This window comes from Chinchilla lanigera, unplaced genomic scaffold (assembly GCF_000276665.1).
Source record: "Chinchilla lanigera isolate Chin_1 unplaced genomic scaffold, ChiLan1.0 scaffold00013, whole genome shotgun sequence".
Taxonomy (NCBI): Eukaryota; Metazoa; Chordata; class Mammalia; order Rodentia; family Chinchillidae; genus Chinchilla; species Chinchilla lanigera.
In genome coordinates, this window is record NW_004955414.1 from 4,270,916 (window position 1) to 4,291,932 (window position 21,017).

Below are 21,017 nucleotides of genomic sequence, written 5' to 3' on the forward strand. Positions count from 1 at the left end.
TAAAGAATTTACATAGTTTGATAGGAATTCAGAAAAATTAAGGCATTATTATATTCTTCATCCAATAAAGACTCTAATTCTACTAGTGAACGTTCCCCACACTGCATCTGGAGTTAGAATATCCTTTATTCCCTTGAAATTCTAAAAGTACTGGTTGATAAAAATCATTAAGAGTTCCATTCATCATCCTGGATCACCACTAGAATGTCTGCCTACTCCTCCACACCTTTATCTGACCAACATACTCTGTTTCCAGCTCTGTTGAAGAATAAATAATGAGAAAAATAAATAGGTTAGTTTGGTGCAAACATTAAAAGAAGGTGGGAGAAAAGTGGCAGATAAGAACAAAATAGTAAACATCATAGATTTCAGTTTGAATATATTTTATATGCAATGGGAGACAGTGTTGCAATTTGATAAGGTGGATAATGTGAAAAAATTAGTGCTTAGGAAGATTTACACGGAAGTGCTGTGTAGAGTGGATTTTTTTTTGAGATATTAGATGTAGGGAATCAATACATACAATGTGGTTAACTATACACTAAATATAGAAAAAAGGGTATTTTCTGTAGCTATGACAAAGAAATCAAAGAAGGTCATGAATGTTTCAACAGTAGGAATATGATGTAAGGCAGAGGGAAAATTCACTCTGAGCTAAAATGTTTATTTTTTTCCAATGAACAGCAAATACTCCATGCGTGACTAAGAATATTTATGATGTACAGTTATAGAGGCATACAAAGCAAAAATACACAAATTTATGCAGTAATAACACTAATATCATTGGAAATTTAGATGAGAAAAATATGATGTATTGAAGTCTAGCCTAATGAACAAAGAAGAACAAGTAAAACATCTTTCAAAAAACAAATGTGGCTGGAGCTGACCATCTGACATTTTAATCACCATAAATGATCCTGACTATTGGAAAGAAGGAGCCCTGGAAAAGCTAGATTAAGTGTTGAGAAAAAGATTATTTTCTTTGTGCTTTGCCCGACGTAGCAGTTAGATACCCACCCACATATTCATCCTGTTTTCCTTTCCTCTGTACCCCAACTCTTGATCTACATCCCTTTCCTTTTTCTATTCATCCACTCTCTTATTTGTACTTGGAAAAACTGACAAATTAAATTATCCTTTACTGAGGCTAGTGATCTAAGTGTCACTCAAATTGGAATTAAAAAATGAACTGTCACTTTGGGTTGAAGGAAAAACCTATTATTCTGTTTGTATCGAATTTTAACTATGTAAAGGAGATAACATGCAAGAAAGGATTCCTGGTGCTTTGCTAAGGAATGATCTATAAGATTGGAAGAGGTAAGGCAAATTCCTTCTGCAATAAAGAACAGAAGAGAGTACAATACTAAGGAAATAAACAGAGATCATCGCAGGAAGATCTGCAAAGATAGAACAAAGGTAAGGGTAATAGTGAGACTTTTAAAGTCGGTACAAATGTCCCAAGTTGTTATCAAGTTTTGCCTGTTGCATTCAAGTAATTAGTAGTAAAATTCACAACAGGAAGGGCTCAGTTAAGGAACAGCAAGAAAAACAGAAGCTATGAAGATGTATTTTCCCTGCTTCAGGGAGAGGAATTCTGAGCTATGAAATGAACATGAAAACCATATTTGCAAACTTTTTGGGCCCAGATGAAAATTTCTTATTTCTTTTCAAAGGTCAGAGAATAGTTCCCTATTTTAAACCTTTCCTTCAACTGCATGCAACCTCTTAAACAGTGAAAGTTGATAGTTTTCTCCCATGTCACCGCGTTATCAGGATTTCTTAGTTTTCTTTTAAAAGTGAGTTTGCCTGCATCACTGAAACACTTCACATTTAATTTGTCATTTTCTATTTGTGCTGAAAACATCTGGACATATCTAGTTGTTAGAAAACATTACAAGTTGTAATCATTCAAAAATATAAGAATTTCTTCCTGGTGTGGCGACACATGCCTGTCATTCCAGCACTTGGAAGGCTGAGGATGAAAGATCACTGTGAGTTTGACGCCAACCTGGGCTGCACAGTGAGTTCAAGCCAAGCCTGAACTGCATACAGAGATCCTATCCTAAACAAATATTTATGTGTAAATATAATGTTATATAAAAATATATTATATGTTATATGATATAAAATATATATTTTTCCCCTTTCAAATTATGCAGTGGGTCTGGACTCAAAACTGATGTAAAGATTAATGAAGTTTGAGAAAAATTAAACATGCATTAAATGCACATCATTTAATAGGGAGAAGGGGAAAGCAATTTTCCTTGAAGGAGTGGTAGGATAATTGATAATTTGGTAAAAGTGATTTTCCTTAGAAAAGACAGTTGCGTTAAGTGTACAAATCCATATAGCATTATCATCAAACATGAAGGCTTGAGAAAAGGCTCTCTAACCCAGGAGCGGATAAATGTGCAGCTTAGTTTTATTTCAGTGTCAGGTTTGCCATCTAAATGGACTTTGGGGCATTTTACCCCAGTTACATTGAGAACAGTTTTGCTCATATCTGCTTCATATATTGAAAGGCCATTAAAAATTTACTCAAAAAAATGTTCTGTGTCTCCACTTCTGGAATGCCAGTGAGAGGAGTGCTATGGAACTGCTTCTCTGTACAGCAAACATTATTGGTAAAAATTATGGAAAACCTCAGCAGTCTCTGGAAATTGTCCTGGGGCACACAGCCAATTAGCAAAAACTATTTAAGAAAATCTGCTACACATTAAGAACAGTGGCAATCTATGGTATTTAAATAATGAACCTCTCATTTCTTCTCAGTTAACTAGATTATGTTGAATTTGCAGATTAATTTGGAGAAGACTGTACAATAATGAAGCCTTCCAACCCATAAAGAAGAAACATCTTTCCATTTATTTAGATTTTATTACATTTCTTCAATAATGTTTTGTAGTTTGTATTACATAAACCTTGTACTTGTTTGATTAAAATTGTTTCTAAGTATTCTGTTATTTTTTTCTGATGCTAGTGGAAATTGTGTTCTTATTTTTGTTTTCAGCATACTTATTGTAAGTGTATTTAAATACAGCTAACTTTTTGTACTGATTTTTTTTTAATAGTGAAAGTTTACTGAAGTCATTCATTAGTTCTACTTTTTTGGTAGATTCTTTGGGAGTTTTTAATAAAAAAAAGGTCATGTCATTTGCACACAGACATTTCAGTGTAGACGATTTTATTATTTTTGTTTACCTTTTCATTTTATTGACCAATAACCCTGGCCAGAGACTTCAATACTTTGTTAAAGAGATGCCAAGAGCAAACAGTTTTGACTTAATCATATTCATAAAGGAAAGTATTTAAGTTTTCAATCATTAAATATGAGGATAGTTATGATTTTTTATAGATGTTCTTTATAACATTGAGAATGTCTTCATTCCTAGCTACATGAGTGTTTATTTTATAAATTATGAAAGAATGAGTCTTTTACTATAGGTACTGAGATGGCCATATGAGTTCTCCCTTTCATTATTAACATGGTGTGCTACATTAATTGATTTTAATATATTGAGCCAATATTATATACTTTGAATGAATCCTACTTGGTCTCAGTACACATTTTCACATCCTGCCAGCTTCTGTAATCAGGTGCAGTTTCTCCCCTTCCCAACCCTCTAACCCGGGGGGGCTCTGCATCCAGGAATTCAACCAACTATGGATCAAAAATATTAAAAATAAACTGTCTATACTGAACATGTTCAGACTCAGTTCTTGTCATTGTTCCCTATGCAATATAAAACAACTATTTACACCGTATATACATTGTATTAGGAATTTTAAATTGAATGACACACAGCAGCAGAATTCACTGTATTTTTGATGACATCTTGTAAAGGTATAAAAGAAGATTTCCAGAGTTGCCTCAGAAAGTGGCAAGAACAATGGGGTAAATGTATTCAAAGGAAGAGGGAATATTTCAAAGGTGATTAATGACAATGTGGCTTTTACTTCAATACATTAAAAATTTTAAGTCATTGTATATTTTGATCACACCTTGTACTTCATTTTTCTTTTATGCATTAAAAGTATACATCTGAAATTATTCAACAAACTTATTAGTGGATCAAATATATCAACATATGAAAAAGAATGTACATGATTAAATGAGATTTATCCCAATAAATCAAGGTTCACTTAACATCAAAAGCTTATTAAAGGTATGTTGGCACATGCCTATAATCTCAGCTACTTAGAAGGCTAAGTCAGGAGGATTGCAAGTCTGAAGAAAGTCTGGGAAACTTAGACTTCCTTAAAATAAAGTACATCCATGAATAACAAGAGCTGAAAATACAGCTTATTGCTCCATGGGTTTGATCACCATTATCTCAAACAAAATAATTAATATATTTATATACTTATTGAAATAAAGCTCAAAAGTCATAGAACCATTTCCATTTATTTCCATAATTTATTTCCATAAATTATGAAAGAATGAGTCTTTTACTATAGGTACTGAGATGGCCATATGAGTTCTCCCTTTCATTATTAACATGGTGTGTAGAACCATTTTCGTAGAACATTATTTGACAAAAACCTAAGTTCCTTTATGATGAAGACACCTAAAAACTGGAAATAGAATGGAATTTCTCAGTATCATAAAAAGCATACATGAAAAATTCACCATTAGTATAATTCATAATAGTGAAATAATAATGATTTCTATCTAACATGAAAAATGAAGAGCTACCCTTTCTCCTTCTTTTCCAGTATTTTGAGTGAGGTTCCAGCTAGGACAATAGGGCAAACATGAAGCAAAACAAAAGATAGATACTGACAACATTGTCAGTGCTTCTAGGGGCAAAGGACTGGTGGAGGCAGTGGATGATTCTTTAAAAATGTGGTTTCTTTCTCAAGCTGAATGAGACTGGCAATACCACTGGATAATTAATTTAGAAATTACCATTTTCTCAGCATTCTAGAATGAGCATTATCATCCCTGCTCAATTTCAACATAAATTAGGCTTCACCTTCCACTTCAGAGACTGAGATCAGGTTCTGTAGAAAATGACTACATTTCTGAACATATTGGTACCAGTTGACTACAAGCTTCTACTCAGAGATCTGAGTCCTTGCCCTGTGAGGCTCCTTCTCTGTCTGACTGAAATGTAACCATTAACAAGACAATGTTCTTTCCTGAGGAATATGAGTCTAAGGTTTAGGGCCTCTCCAAAGCAATTAAGATCTAATATCTCTTATTATTTTCTTATTTTTCCCATGCCTAGGGTGGTACTCCTTCATAAATTTTATCATTATCTTCTTGCAGTTTCCATTTCTTCTTAAAAAATTAATTTCTAATTACTTTCTCTCATTGCTGAGACAAAATACCTGATGCTCAAAATTAAGGAATGACGCTTTCTCTAGCTCACAGTTCGTGGAGGCTTCAGTCCATGCTCAGCTAACTCCTACGCAAGGTGGTGTGACTGAGGGAAAATAGTTCATGGAAGATACTAAAAACAAGAGTGAAAGAGGAGGAGCAGCCTCTTTTCCTTCCCTTATATCTTACACAAGCTACCTGCCCTAGAGCAAGTGTAGCACTCACACTGCCAATCCCAGCATTAGACAATGAAAAAAATCACAAACTCTAAGTTCAGGTGCCCAGGAAAAGCCAGCCCCCCATGACTGCATGAGGCTTTGGGGGGACATCCAGATACAAATCATAACATTCATTAACTTATCATTTGTATTATACTATCTCCATTAAAATATCTGGCATCGTTTCTGTTTTCCTTTACTTAAATCTGATACCAAATACACAAGTCAATTCATAAACCTACAGAAAATCAGGCTCTTTTGAGGTTGTTGCACATGAGATAATGAAAGAGGGGACTGGGGAACCTGAGGGGGAAGGGAAAGAGAGGGGAGAGGAAGCAGATGAAAGGAATCACCAGGTTATAATATGTACATGGAATCGCTGCCCAAGAGGATTGCAAAAGGAAAGAGTTGCAGAGATGTACTAGTAACATTTTTAAAATTATAAAAAGAAACACTTATTTATCAAGAAAGTAATAAAAGAAGACAAATTTCTAAAATTCCAAAGCAGGTAGAAAGGATAAAATATTAAATATCAAAAACAAATGAATAATGAAAATGAGGTATATGTATACAATGGAGGATTAGTCAACCGCAGATACCAATGCAACTTTGTCACTTGCAAGAAGATGAATGGGCAGGGAGATCTCCATGTTCAGCAAAATAAGCTGAACTCAGAAAGACCAGCATCACAGCTTCTTCCCAATATGTGGAATCCGAAGATGACAAGAAAGCAGAAGGGAGACTGCTATGAGAACAGAGGAAAATGATAAGGAGGGGAGGGTAAGTAGGGTAACGGGAGGACCGAACGTGTGAAACCAGGAGGAGCATGGGCAAGGAAGTGATGGGAGTGAGTGAATGCGTATTCTACTAGCGCGCGTGATTCTGCTGGAAGGGAACCCACTGCTGTGCGAACTAATATGCAGCGATAAAAGGATGTGGAAAGAAGGTCACTGAAGTAGAGGGCAGAAAAACAATTGAGAAAATCAAACCAAAGCCATCACTGAGAAAAAGATCAATAATATTGATAAAGTTTTAGCTAGGCTGATTAAAAAATTTAAAAAGATAGAAGTTATTAATAGCAAGAACGAAAGAGAAACATCACTATGGGCAAAAGATAATTATAAATATTATAGGCTATCATGCTAATAACTAAATTTCAGGCCAAAATGGACTAATCTGTGAAATCACAAATTAATAAAGTTCAGTCGAGAAGAAACAGATTACTTAAGTAAATTTAAATTTAATAAACCAATGAAATTTAATTTTTAAGGATGTCCCGAAGGAAAACTCTTGCCATGTTACTTTACTGGTGAATTCATAAAACACATTCAAGTCACAGATATTGCCAATTCCCCCAGAAAGTCTTCCTGAGAATGGAAGAGGAGGAAACACTAATTTTACCTGCTAAGCCTCCCTTCGGGTCAGGCCCCACACGGTGCATGAACAGGAAGTGAAGCATTCTGTAAGAGCAGAACTAACCCAAACCAAATAACTGCTCTAACAAAAGCAAGGGCTTTATCCTTCCTCTTGTATTTTCAGAAAGTATCTGTATGGAATTGGCAAAAGTTCTCTTTTAAATATATTTTTTAGAATTCACCAGTGCCGTAAAATAAAAAGAATTTTCCTTGTGAAAAGCTTTAAGAAATAAATTGTTTTGATAAATTTAAGTGTAAGTAATCATTTCTTCTTGAAGGAACTTTATTAATTTGTGGTACTAAAAATTTTTTTTAATTTTAAAGAAATTTGAATTTGCCAAATTCATGCTAATATTTATGCTGTTTACAGTATGCCTGATATACTTTTGCAGATAGCTACAGATGTTGCTACCAAAGAAAGAACATAAGATGGAAAAGCTGATTTTTCATTGGTAACTAAAGCAGTATGAGAATTCGTGGAAACTAGAGTCCAGCTGCCTTGAGTTTTAATTTCAAAGCTTTATTGGAAGCATGACCAATTTAGCTTATCATATGAAGAAAGTCATATAATATTAAAGTCATATAATATTAAAGTCATATAATATAATATAAAGTCATTAAAGTCATATAATATTAAAAAGAAAAGTATTTCTGGATTTAGAATCAGGTGATCCCAGTTAAATTCCCTATTAGTTTTAAAACTCAGAACCCCTCCCATTTCTTTAAATTTTTCCAATATCAAAAAAAATTATTGTACAGAATTGCCTCTAATATTAGATGAAACATCAAAATATTATTCCATAAATATTGCCTTCAGTCTGAATCTAAACTTCACAGTGACGCCTGAGCTTAGTTACCTCTTCAAACTTCCTGCCCAGTAGCCCTAGTTTAGTACGGTCCACTTGTACAAACCTCTATGGCCACTGAACTTTTTAATTTGTTTTAATTTCAGGATTTGCACCTGCTTTTTATGGATCAGCATTTGATGTAATTATAGGCCATAAAATTATGAGAAGTGCAAATTCCAAATTTCAAGTCCAGAAGGATTTTTTTTTTATTCAGGTGTTACAGATTGAAAGATTTAATACTCAATTATACTGGATTTTGCTTTTCTATTGCACCCATTCATTAATGGTGCAGAATTACAGGATCTAAAAATTATATAGGCATTTTAGTCCTAGCCCAAATCTTTCATCTGTTAGGTTACTGAGATGAAACCCAACACCCAAAGTTAAATACACGTCAGCTTCTGAGCTTAATGCTTCTGTTTTCGATTTCTTTTTCTTTCAGGAATCCAACTAACTATTATTTTGAGAGATAGCTACTCTTGTACAATAAATTTTACTACTACAGTTATCAGAATTTGTATGTGTTCATTTCACAGGATTTGTTTCTTTGGATTCTCTTAGTCTCATATGGTACAACAGAAAAACCATGCATCAAATTTACAATTGTACAAAAAAATAAAGTACTGTTTAAAATAACACAAATGCATTAAAAAGTAGATGAAATGCCTTTCCTTCCAATAGCACATGAGAGGATGAGGGGATCCAGGAAATTACAGCAGCTTCTTCATTTTGCTGTAGAGAAAGCATTAGTTATCGAGACAGAACTGAGGGTCTCTCTGGGCTGACAGCGAGGACGCCACCGAGCGTCCTCCTCCCTCCGCCTTTGCTCCAGTCCTGAGTATGGATAGCTTACTTCTATTTCAGTAATTGAACTGCGATGGGAATGTGTCTGATTGCCTTGTGTCAGGAGAGCTTACAGAACAGGAATCAATTTGGGCTAAGAGTTTTTGTCAGTGTCATTTCCATTCTCCCTAACATTTTACTTCTGGTTCAGTGAAAGGAAATTCTGCAAATCGTGAAGTTTGTTCTCTTGCTTGTGTCTATCCTCTCTGAGATTACAGGAGATTTACTGAATATTTTTCTTTCAGGAAAACATTTTTCCTGATAACATTTCTTTCAGGATCAGAAAAAGAATCTTTTTCTTTCAGGAAAACATTTTTCCAAATAACATTTCTTTCTTTAGATAAATATATGCCTCCTTCTCCTGACAGGTTCTATAATGACACAGCTATAAAAACTCCTCTCTTACTACCATTTCTCACCCTACTTCTTGGAGTTAGTAATACTTTTCCAAATTTTCAACAGATTTTTATCTTCATTTTTATTCTTGATTATGGTGACAGTTTATACTTGACAAGGTTTATCCTGGCCCTGCTTTATTCTAGAATGGAAATCACATTTGTATTATGTACCTATGATTTTCTCTGTCCCAAGACTTATCAGTAAGACTTAGAAAATTTTGGTTTTGACACTTCTAGGAACCCTCAGGTCATCTAAATTCATTAATAAATGAAGTTATACAATTAAAAATTATGAATAATCTGAGAAATAAGATTCACAATATGATACTTCCTCTGGATTTCATGTATTAGTTCCTATTCTTGGATTAGTTTCTCCTTTAAGGAGTATATGGAGTTATTTTCCCCTAGAGAATGGTATCTTTTAAAATTGAAGTCATATATTTTTTTCATAGCTTACTTTTTAAAGTAGATTTTATTAGTACATTTTAGATATGCATAATGATCATATTCATCATATAGAATTTGTACCTGTACACGATATGACTTGTTTTTTCCCCATTCCCCTACCCTCCCTTCAACCCTCCTTCCCTCCCCATTTACAAAAGCTTTGTTTTCATGTTTTCCATTTTTTCTTTTCCCTTCTTTCCTTTTCCCATCCACTCTCCTTTGCTCTCTTTCCTATTTGAACATTTTCTATTTCATCTATTATACCTATTATGCTTTTGGTTTCTCACACCAGAGAAACAATACAGTATTTACACACGTTTGTCAGATTTATTTCACTTGAAATTAAGGACTCAAGATGCGTCCATTTTCCTAGAAATGTCTCACTGAGATTCCATCTGACCCCAGAAAGAATGTCTATTATCAAGAAATCAACCAATAGCAAATGCTGGAGGGACTGTAGGGGAAAAGGAACCCTTCTCCACTGCTGGTTGGAATAGAGACTAGTGCAACCACTGTGGAAATCAGTGTGGGGATTTCTCAAAATCTAGGAGAGGAGGTTCCAGTTGACCTAGCCATCCCCATCCTGAGTATGTTCCCAAAAGAATTAAAAGCATCATACTACAGCCATATATGCACATCTATGTCTATAGTCCCACAGTTTGTAAAAACCAAATCTTGGAAACAACCCCAGTGCCCACCAACTGGTGAGTGGACAAAGATGTGGTTTTTTCATCCAGTGGGGTACTACTCTGCCATAAAGAAGGATTCACTAGAGATGTTTCTAGGAAAATGGCTGCACCTTTCATACTGTACTTTTTAAAGCATTTCAACATGCTGTTCCTTTAAGGTTTTTCCCTCATTTCTTTAGCAAATCTCTTGAATTATAATCTGTTACTTATTATTGAAGAAAAAATTCTTGAAGTGTTTTTCCTTGTTTTTTATTCCTCTCAAAATATCCCTTGCCCTATTTCTATGTTATTTTATTATCTCAATTGCAAAATCTTGTGTCCAATTTAACATTTCTAATACTTATTTTGTCTTTATTCTACTACAGTTATAGCCTCACTGCCTACTATTGTTTGAAGTATGTCACTCCAAAACTCATATAGTGAAATCCTTTTATTTTTATTTATTTACTTTTTTTTGGTACTGGAAAACGAACTTAGGACCTTGCGCTTGCTAGGCAGGTGCTTGTGCCACTGAGCCATATCACCAGCCACATCTGTTGAAATCATAATCTTCAGTATCCCAAATGTACAAATAGGTTCTTTAAGCAGGCAAGGAAGAAAAATAATGTTGTTAGTGTGAGCTCTATTTAAGTATGACTGACATTGTTAGAAGAAGTGGAAAAGGGCATAGACACACAGAGAGAAGGCTGGGAGGACTCAGAGGGTGCTGGCCATCTGCAAGCCAAGAAGAGTTCAGCTCTGCCAGCACTGTGGTCCTGGCCTTCTATCTTCCAGAACTGTGCAAAAAATAAGCTTCTGCAGTGCAAGCTAGTCTGCGGCTGTACATGATATTCATCATAGGAAATCCACATACTACCCTACAGATAATGTAAATATGTAGAACAGATAATGTGTTTGTTTTATCCAAGGCCTCCTGAATTGGGCACAGTGATAGAACTAAGTCAGGGACTTTCAAGTAAGATGGAAGTGAGCTTAAATTTACTGGTATTCAATGAATAGTACTAGACCTTTGGGCAATGTTTAAAATCTTCCTGAGCCTCAATCTTTAGACCTTTAAAATGGGTAAATCTTTTGTAAATGGGAAGGAGAAAAGGAGTCAAGGAGGAGGGAGAAGTGGGGGAGACAACAGAAAAGATGAAGGTGCTATGTGCACGTACCAAATCCCCACGATAAGCGGAGTCATCTTGCACTGCAGACTTGTACTGGTAAAAGTAAAATCTTGGAATGAAAGCATAATGAGATGGACACACAGTGCATGTAGAAATGAGTGCTGTGTTTGCAGTGAGAGGAGTGGAGGAGAGAGGAGATTACTCACTGCAAAGGCCCCCACTCCCCTGGGCTCTTCAAAGCTCAAAGACTCTCTTTTGCTAGTTTTTCCAGGTTTTTTTTCCTCTTGTTTCTTTCTCTGTATGTTTCAATTTTCAAATATTTTCCATCTTCAAAAATACTAAAAACTTCAAATTCTTCTTTGACCCCACGACCTTCTCAGGATTCCCATTCTCTGCTTCTTATCTTGTTAAAACTTTTCAAAAAGTGTTCTTCAGAATCCATTCCAACCTGGCCCCTGACTCTTTCCTTTTATTGAATCTGCTGTTGCCCAGTTCACGACCACCTCAGCTGTTCAGATCCCTCTTCATTTTATTGAACTCTTAAAAGCATCGATATACTTGATCACTCCCTGCTTCTATCTATCCATCTCTCTATCCATCTATCCTCTATTTATCATCTATCTATCATCTGTCTATCTCTCAGCTATCTATCCATCCATCTGTCGATCTATCTATCCATCTATCTATCATCTATCTATCCATTCATCTATTTATCTATCCATCTATTTATCTATCTATCTCTTTATCTCTACATGATTTTTGTGACTTAATATCCCTGCTTCCCTCTTTCCTGACTAGATAGTGACTCTCACTGTTCTTTGCTAATTCATATTTATCTAGTCTTTTCTCCCTCAATATACAGGCCCACCATGCTTTCTAGTTGCTTCTGATGTGAATCATCTTTGATTCCATCTTAGAAAAAATTATTAGCTGTGTTGATATCATCACCTAGTTTGCTGACAAATCCTACTGGTTTTTACTACTAAAGCAAGGCTTCTGTCTTCTCCCTAGCAATTCTCTTGTGACTTCTATTGTTTATAACTTTTAAATATATCCACTTCCTTAAAATTGTTTCAATACCTAGGTACTACGGTAGGGATAAGTGTTCCCAAAGGTCCATCTGTTAAAGCATGGTCCTCACCCATAGCGCTTTCTGGGCTGTGTGTGTGCATGCATGTGTGTGTGGTGGGGGTGGAACTTTTGAGAAGTGAGCTCTAGAATGGAATCTTTAGCTTACTAAGGACTGGCCTGTGAACAGAATTATTTGACCCAGTTCTCTTTCTCTTCCCTGTTTCCTTCACAGCCAAGGACGTGGTTTTGCCCCTTCATGCGTTCCCAGTGTGAGGTGTCGCCTCACTACAAGCCTCAGAGTGACATGGCAACTGGCTGTGAATTAAAGCTTCAAAGCCATAAACCAAAATAAATCTCTCCTGGAAATGGAAAACTGATGAACACGCCAGACTAAAATTCTTTACAATCTTTCCATTGTACTTAGAGCTCTGCTGATCTCTTCCACATCATTTTGTACCAGGTTCCCTTTGTTACAGATTATATCTTTCCAGAGTTGAGATAAGAAAGCACTTCCCTGCCCTGGAATCTTTCATTTCTTCTTCCCATTTCCTGAAGCTCATTCCCCAAAGGCTGGCTTACAGCTGGCTCTTTTTGGTAATGTCAGCGGCAACCACAGCCCTCTTCCTCGGAGAAGACAACTACAAGCCTCTCTCAACTGAAACCGTCTTCCAAGAAAATCTTTATAAGTATACATTTTAAATCATATGCCTAAATAAATTTTGTATTTACTAATTTTTCTTTCCTGATTTATATTTATTTCTCCCACCACTACCGGAATGTAAGCACCTTTCTGTCAAGGCCTTTGTCTTATAACTGTGTGCTAAGAACAGTGGCATGCATTTATAAAAATATTACATTAATAATCAAAACTACAACCTCAGAAAGCTACTGAGATGAGTACTATTAATGACTGACAAAAAGGAAGTCTTAGGAGAGAGTAAACAGCTTGGCAGAGATCACATGTCAGATTTAGAATTCAAAATGAGGCATATCAGATTTTTAAATCTGTGATCGTAATCATATGATTTTTTTCCTGCTAGTCTCCTGATTTCTGACTTTCTGATTTATTCTCTGCCCCTCTTAGATCTAATGTTTGGTGCTATTTCAGTGGTTCTGACCTTTGGCTCTCTGAATAGTTATGATGAGGACCTTTCCTACTGTCATATTGCTTTTGCCTGCCTTAGAATTCTACTGTCATATTCAATGTTCCGCACTGCCTCCTGGGACCTTCCATTCTGCACCTATCCTTGTACTCTGCAACCAACTGTACCTTGGGGCTGCTCACCCACTCTGTGCCCCCATTTCCTTATTGTAAGTTAGGAATTTTGATCAAGGTCTTCAAATTCTCTTTCAGATTTAAGAGTTCAGCAAAACTGACAAAAACTTGCATTTCTTTCTTCTGCCTATGGGACTTTTAGGTTACCAATATTTTAATTTGAGCAGTTTCCCTAAACTAAAAATCCATTAATCCTATAAGAATTGGCAGGTTTTCCACATTGTTTCAACATGCTTTGGTTTATTAATTATAGTACATGACTTTTTTATTATTTGATAGAATATCCTTAGATTAATGTTTTGCTGCACAACAAAATGTTATTGGTAACCTCTCAGGTGGCCGCTTATCTCCGAATTGCCAATTACATGACACTTTACTGCATGACTCCTACATGCCACAGTGTGTGTTAGGTATCAGAGAAAATCAAAGCATAGATCATGTCTACAAGAAGTTCTAGATTTTCTGAAAGAGATGGATAAACCCATGAACCAACCTAAAAAATGTTGCTCAGTCTAAGAGCTAAATATAATAACAAGGAAAACATATGTGGGAACATGGACAAATATGACTTTAATGATATAATTATTACTTGGTCTAGGATATTCATTTTCTTTCAGATGAAAATGTTAGAGAGCATTATAAAACCTGGCCACACTCCAACAATGTGAAAAGAAATCCACAGAGAGTCAGGTCCCCCTCTGCCATCCCATCTGATCATGAGAGTGGAATTGAAGAGATTTCTCTGTTACCTGAGCTCTGTTGCTTCCAGGACCCTGAGGTTTTTGCTTTTCTGAGCAAAGCATCAGCCTTGCAGCCACCAGTAGGGAAGCAATCTGCTGTTCATTCCTGAAGCTTCAGGGAGCTGTCTTGCTCCCACCCTTCTGTTTGGACAATTTCTGTGCTGCCAAGTTGGCAAGGTGCCTGGTTTGAGGGATGTGGGCGGGGTACCTTTGTCAGGAGGGTAGCTCGAGAGGGCTCGGGGAGAAGAGAGGAAGTGAAGCATCACTGGCAAATCCAGCCAAGCAGTCACTGCAGGAGATACAGTGAATCTGCAGTTTGGGAGGAAGGCAAGCTAGACACTCTCAGAATGTATTGCTTCAGATTTGCACCTAGCTGGGATTCCCATGCACTCAAAAGACAGACGACGAAGAATTACTGAGGAATTACCCACACTCTAGAGCATTTGGAGAGTGCAAAATAAAAGCATTGTGTAAGCTTTTAAAAAATCCTCTCATACTCTGCCCTCACTATGAGAGATTCTTTCCACAACATCTTGCAGAGAATAAGGTGTAAACTCACATTCCTCCTTCGAGGAAGGCAGCCTTTCCTTTTTCCGTATCCTACCACACCAAACTCCTGTACTGTTTTCTCATTACCAAAGCATTTCCTCATTGACACCTTTGCATTCAAATCCTTAGCTTAATGTCTCCTTCTGAAAAAACAACAGACCACCCCAATTCGCTAGCTTTTACATGATAGCTTGTGTCACATTTGATAGACATCCATGTTTTCATTCAATAGACACATAATTTATGAAGAAGTGTCAACAAACCTGTCAACAAAGGCATGATGAAGAAGAAAAATGGGATCGTTGGCCGATCCTTGTACTTGGGACATGGTTCCGTTCATATAGATGTGCAAAGCATTGTGCATGCTGCTTTGTGAGGCATCTGCGATTCCGGTAATGGGGCTAGCAAATCCTGTTGGTAAAAAGTAATTGAAAAACATTTAGTTTACCTAATAAAAGTTCAAATGATTATTTTATTTGGCTTAAAACTACAAAAGAAGGCCTGATTCAAAATAAAATCAATACAAAAATGCATTGGGCTTTGGGATTCTTTACATTCTACATACTTACTTAGTATTCAATAAATCTTTGTGGAGATGAGTGGTGTTAGTTTGGGTATAACCAATGGACTAAGCAGATGAAAGAGGCTGAACCAACTTGTGCTTCCACTCTAGCTTCTATGTGTTATTCCTCATTTCAATGTCTGGGCCTTGAGGAAGCACTAAATTTGTGACTTTCTGTATGGTAATTTATCTTTGACAATCCTAGGGCCACAAGTCATACTGTGTTTAACACTGCAAAATATTCATTTTGTGATTAAATAAATTTATTCTCAAAGACCATACCAAATCCTGATTTCTCTGTAAGGTACCCTAAGAACATACATGTCTCTCCTCATGGGACTTTCTTGTATATAATAACTTTTGTAAATGAATACATTGACACTTGCTGTGCTGGCAGCTTTCTAAGAGTTTAAAGCAATTACCTGCATATAATATTCAGAATGAGCCTACCAATTAGGTGTGTACTTTATCACAGATTTGAAAAATAAGGACTTAGGGCAAGGAACATGTGTAAGGTTGAAGAAAGAGTAGGAGCTGTTGAACAAATTCAGTTTGGTTATGCAGTTTAATCTCTTAAATGCAATAATTTTCTGCCTTTCCTATGTAGTAATAAATCATATGTCATTGAGGGCAACATTCTTATAGCAATAATCTTCAAGTTTTTATCTTTGAGTAGCACTTAAATAGAAGTTTTATAGTAACATTTTATGTGCACTCTCCCATGCTTTCAAGTAGGTTCCAAATTCTCTTAACCATAATTATAAATAATTTCACAGGACATAAATTGTTAACATTAATTCAAATATGCAGGAATGAAGAGTTTTTGTTAGAAGAATAACATCAGTAAAAATTCTGTTCAAAACTTTTAAAAAATTACTGAAAAAGTGTTTTCATGAGTAAAATAAAACATGTGAATAAGAAGATTTTTATAAGAATTTTACTTGACTACTTCAACTCCTCTTGAGTAAAATATTTAAAAGATTACATAACTCAGGATAAAAATTAGCTTTCAATACCTAATCCCTGAATGACAACTCAACCCAGAATTCTTTGATGAAAGCAGCATTGTATATTATGAATTTATTCATAAACTGTCCAACTGGTGAGAAGTCATTAAAATCATCCATTTGACAATATTAGTGCTTATAATTTTGAGTTCCTTGTATGTTTGGCACTCTGGAAGTTTTTGCCCCCTCAAGGAATACACTATATTGAAAATGGGTATGCTTGTCTTCTAAACTGTTGGAAAGGAAGCTTGTGAAAGATGAAGTGAGGAAAGAGAATGTTCAAGAATCCAAACCACATTTATTATAGAAAGCATAATTTGGTTTGTTTTTCCATAGTCAAACCACAATCTTTCATATCTCTATATTTTGAAGGTAAATGAATATGAGCTACCTCAAAATCCTTTCTTTATATATCCAAAAGAGGTCCGGACTAGAAAGAATACATTTTTTTCTCTACAAAACCTACTTAAGACACCTTCAGAGAGGTCTAAAATTGTTCTTGTCAACTGATAAAACAGAGAAAATATAGCAGATCCAAGCCATATATAAATATGTGAAGAGATAATTTTATATTTTCCTTCTCTAGAGTTCATATTTTTGGTTGGTGAAATTACCTCTAAAAAGAGAAATGGCTACACCAAGATCAGTTGCAGAGATCTTGCTCTTTTCTGGAAGAAGTCCCAGAGGGAATTTTAGGTACTTAATCATAATAATAATTACACACATTTAGCTTTCCAAATATCTTTCATGTACATAATGTCGGTTGAATCTCAGGGCTACTTGTCATAAAAATATTACAATTTTTCCAAGTTTAGAGACAAAAAAACTTCAGTTTATAGAATGTACATAAAATTATAAATTCAAATTAGTAATTGGAGAATCAATGAATTAAACATAATTCTGACTGATTCCAAAATCTGTGCTTGTGCTCCTTTCTGCAGAGGAGAATTGGATAATGTCCGCACTAACTTGCTGACACACTTGGGAAAGTGCTTTTTCTATGTTCCCAAAATAAATCTGTGGACTTGCCATTTTCAAAATCCATTGAGTTATAAAATGTGCACACACAATATGTTATCGTCTCACCCTTGTTCAGAGATTTCCCATGCACAGAGAGTCTAATAACCCAGGAGGGATCTTGTTAGCAGTCACAAATGACAAAATGGCTCAAACTTCTTTGTGAAGGGCAGTGAGTGCACTGATTTTAGTCAGTGTCATGCCTGTTTGTGTTCTACGTTACACATGGCTTCAGATGGGTGACAATAGGAAATCACAATTTGTTGATCTGTTTTGTTATTTCTCTTTTATTTCTTCCCCAATGCTGCTCTGGAGAATTTCTGTCTATATGCCCTTTTTAATAGCTATGCTCATCTCTGGTACCTGATTTGGATTTAATTGGTATAAAATGTAATTCAGGCACTTAAAGTTTTACAACACCCCAAATGATTCTTATGTGCAACAGGGGCTGAAATTCACTGAATTTGGCTAAATTGCTCTGCATCTTCTCAATCTGAACTCATGCTTCAAAGACTTTATCTCTGAATATATTATTTCCTTTGTGGGAAGTTTTCCTCTCCTATATTTTGGCAGCCTAAAAAACATGTTTGTACCTTGAAAGTCTCACACCACAAATTCATGCTGTGAAATATTTTCCTATGATGAACTACTAAAACTTGTCTTTCTAAAACAATATTAAAAATTGAACAACTCATATGACAGCACTGACTAGCCATTTTCATAAATATTGAAAATAATTTAATTAGGTATCCTTTCTAGGAGGATGTGGTATAGATGCTGCACTTTTATTATGCCTACTAGACTTGGAATGTGAAAAGATGCAATTAACCCTTCAGGAGAGCAGAACACATTTAATTTATTTAGTATAATTTGGTTTCAACTTTGGTTTTCATCTCTTTTCAATATTTCATGTAATTCAGAGATAGAATTGGAGAAAAAGCAAAAAATATAGAAAATACATATTAGTGTGTCTAAAATTCAAAGGAATCTTAGACGCTTTGATTTGTACTTGCACTAGTTACTTTCCTACTGTGCAATTTAACTGAGGAAATATAAAGTATATAGCTTTAGAATCATACAATAAATTTAGGAGATTGTATATAATTACTGAAAACCTTTAAAAGATTCATGATTTAAACTACTTACAGCAGAAACATAAAATTGGATACCCCAAAACATCTTGGTTCTAAGCAAGTTCTTAGGTGTATTGGAAGGATTAGCTTTCAGTCAACTTCCATTTTTGTCACATAAGGTGCTAGCATTATAGCCATAGATGTAATTGATTAACATTTTTGTTTATTGGAAAATGCTTTTAGTTTGACTCAGGAGAGTCCTTCAATTGTGAAGGCAGTGAAGCAAATGATATGGCTTCCAATTTTTTTTAAATTTTGCTGTACAATTTTTAAACAATGGCTGTGGTCACAGGTGCTCTATAAATTTTGTAATTTTGAAACATGTGATCTCAGAGCCAACAGTACCACCTATAAACTTGTTAGAAACTCAAAAGCTGTAGCCTCGCAGAAAGCTATTGAATCCCAAAGTGGAATGGAACTCATCACAGGTGTTAACAAATCTTGCAGGTAATTGTAACGCACACTCAAGTTTGAGAAACACTTCTAAACTGTTGTCATTGCACAAGGACAGTGGCACTAGATCATCATCAGTCATAGTTATATGTCTATAAGGTCAAGAAAGAAATTCTTCCTATATTATCTATAATTGTTTATGATTGCAAGCATCACATTAACTTCTCCACTTGGTACCTTCACTGTTTGTATGTGCATAATCATTTTCTTTACATGAAAATTATGAATACACAGTATTTGCAAACTTGTGTATTTTCCAGTGACTGTTCAGGTTTCCTAGATCTTATCACCAGCCTATGAAAATATCCCTAATGTGATGTTACACAGAATAACTAATGATCTATTTATTCATTTAAACATTTTTCTTGAAACTTATTTTAAAGAACAGTTTTATAATGACTTTCAGGATTCTCAGATTATTTTTGTGTGATTGAGAAGACTCAGAAAGTTGGAACATTCAGCAAAATCATTCCCAAAATCATTAAAATAAGCAAAGATTTTTGTAAAAAGGTACTGTTCAGACCCCATTCTATTCCATAGTCTTCAATTATCATCGAAATGATAGCAGTTAGTATGTGCACCTTCTTTCATACATTATGCTGAAACTCTGTAAACGTACTGATGCTAATGCTAACTATTCTTCAAGGAGAGATGGTTGAACATCCCTGTCTCAGTTTGCTCAAGGCTGATCTGGTTTTAGCCCTAAATTCCTGTCCCCTAGGTAAGTATGGCTCATAAGGATATAAATAAGTGTTCATTAACCAAAACTGTTAATATTTGACTTCCTGTTCTCCTGTTGCAGACTTGAAATCCTTAATATTTTGTAAAGAGGTGTTCCGTATTTTCATTTTAGACTGGGCCCTGAAAATTATGTAGCTGGTCCTGGAACTGGTCTTAGAAATTCCAGGATCAGACAAAGAGGGATGGTTAGTCACTCTAAAGTAAAGAGCTGTCATAACAGGTACAATCCAGTTTCTAGCGCATTACTGGATCTTCTCCACTGTGACTCAGTTCATCAAATTTCCATATTCTTTTTCTACAAATGAAGACACAGAGCTCAAGGAATCTGGCTGACATATTAAAGATTACAAGTCTTTTAGGTGGCAATGTCAAAATTCTGTTATCAATGTTCTTATTCTAAATCCAAGAATGTTTTCATTATACCATTCATATTTTCTTATCCTTCCTATCTATACATTTGAATAAATGAATATTGTTGTAGATTTATAATGAGAACATTATATACTATGGATGAAATATTATTATCAAATAAAATTAGTTTCAAGGAAGTCTAATTGACAAAGATTGTACTTATACTAAATTAGGGATAACTATTTTTAAGATTTTGATTAAAATCACTTAAGATGTTTGAATATCACAATTTTGAGCCCCATTTGGCAATTTAGCAACTTATTGAGACCTTGTCTCACAATAAAAAACAAAAAAAGGGATGTAGCTCAATGCAAAACCTAGATTCAATCCCCGTACTGCAAGAGAAAAAGAAAGGCTTGGGAATGTAGGTCAGTAGTAAAGTGCCCAGTGCTTAATCCAAGTACCAAAGCAAAACAAAACACAAAAAACTCTAAAGATGTTTCAATTTTCCACAGGCATTTTTCATTGATTGGTTTTCAATTTTAAAGTGTTTTCTTTGTGCTTACATATTCCACAGGCTGTCTTCACAAGTAATTATAAATACAAATATGTTATGCTCACTATTAATATACCTTACTATTTTTTAGATTCTAGGATATGTTTCCTTATGTTCTTTTGGAATTTAACCCTCATGACAATACTTAAATAAGTTATCATTTAATACATTTTCAGATGCTGAAACTTAGATTCAAAGAGGCTAGGTGGTTTATGCAAGGTCACTCAGCTGGCAAGTAGAAGTGTCAGGATGTGAGACAATTATCTACCGG

The 21,017-nt window shown here is 35.1% G+C and overlaps 1 protein-coding gene across 1 annotated transcript in view; it reads right to left on the reverse strand.

The window, feature by feature from the left end:
• The window catches only part of Tyr (tyrosinase), a 69,967-nt gene that overhangs the window by 26,881 nt on the left and 22,069 nt on the right, over positions 1-21,017 (reverse strand). The window contains exon 3 of the mRNA XM_005379730.2: positions 15,190-15,337. Within this exon, the coding sequence (XP_005379787.1) occupies positions 15,190-15,337 (148 nt within the window). The remainder of the gene's footprint in view (positions 1-15,189; positions 15,338-21,017) is intronic.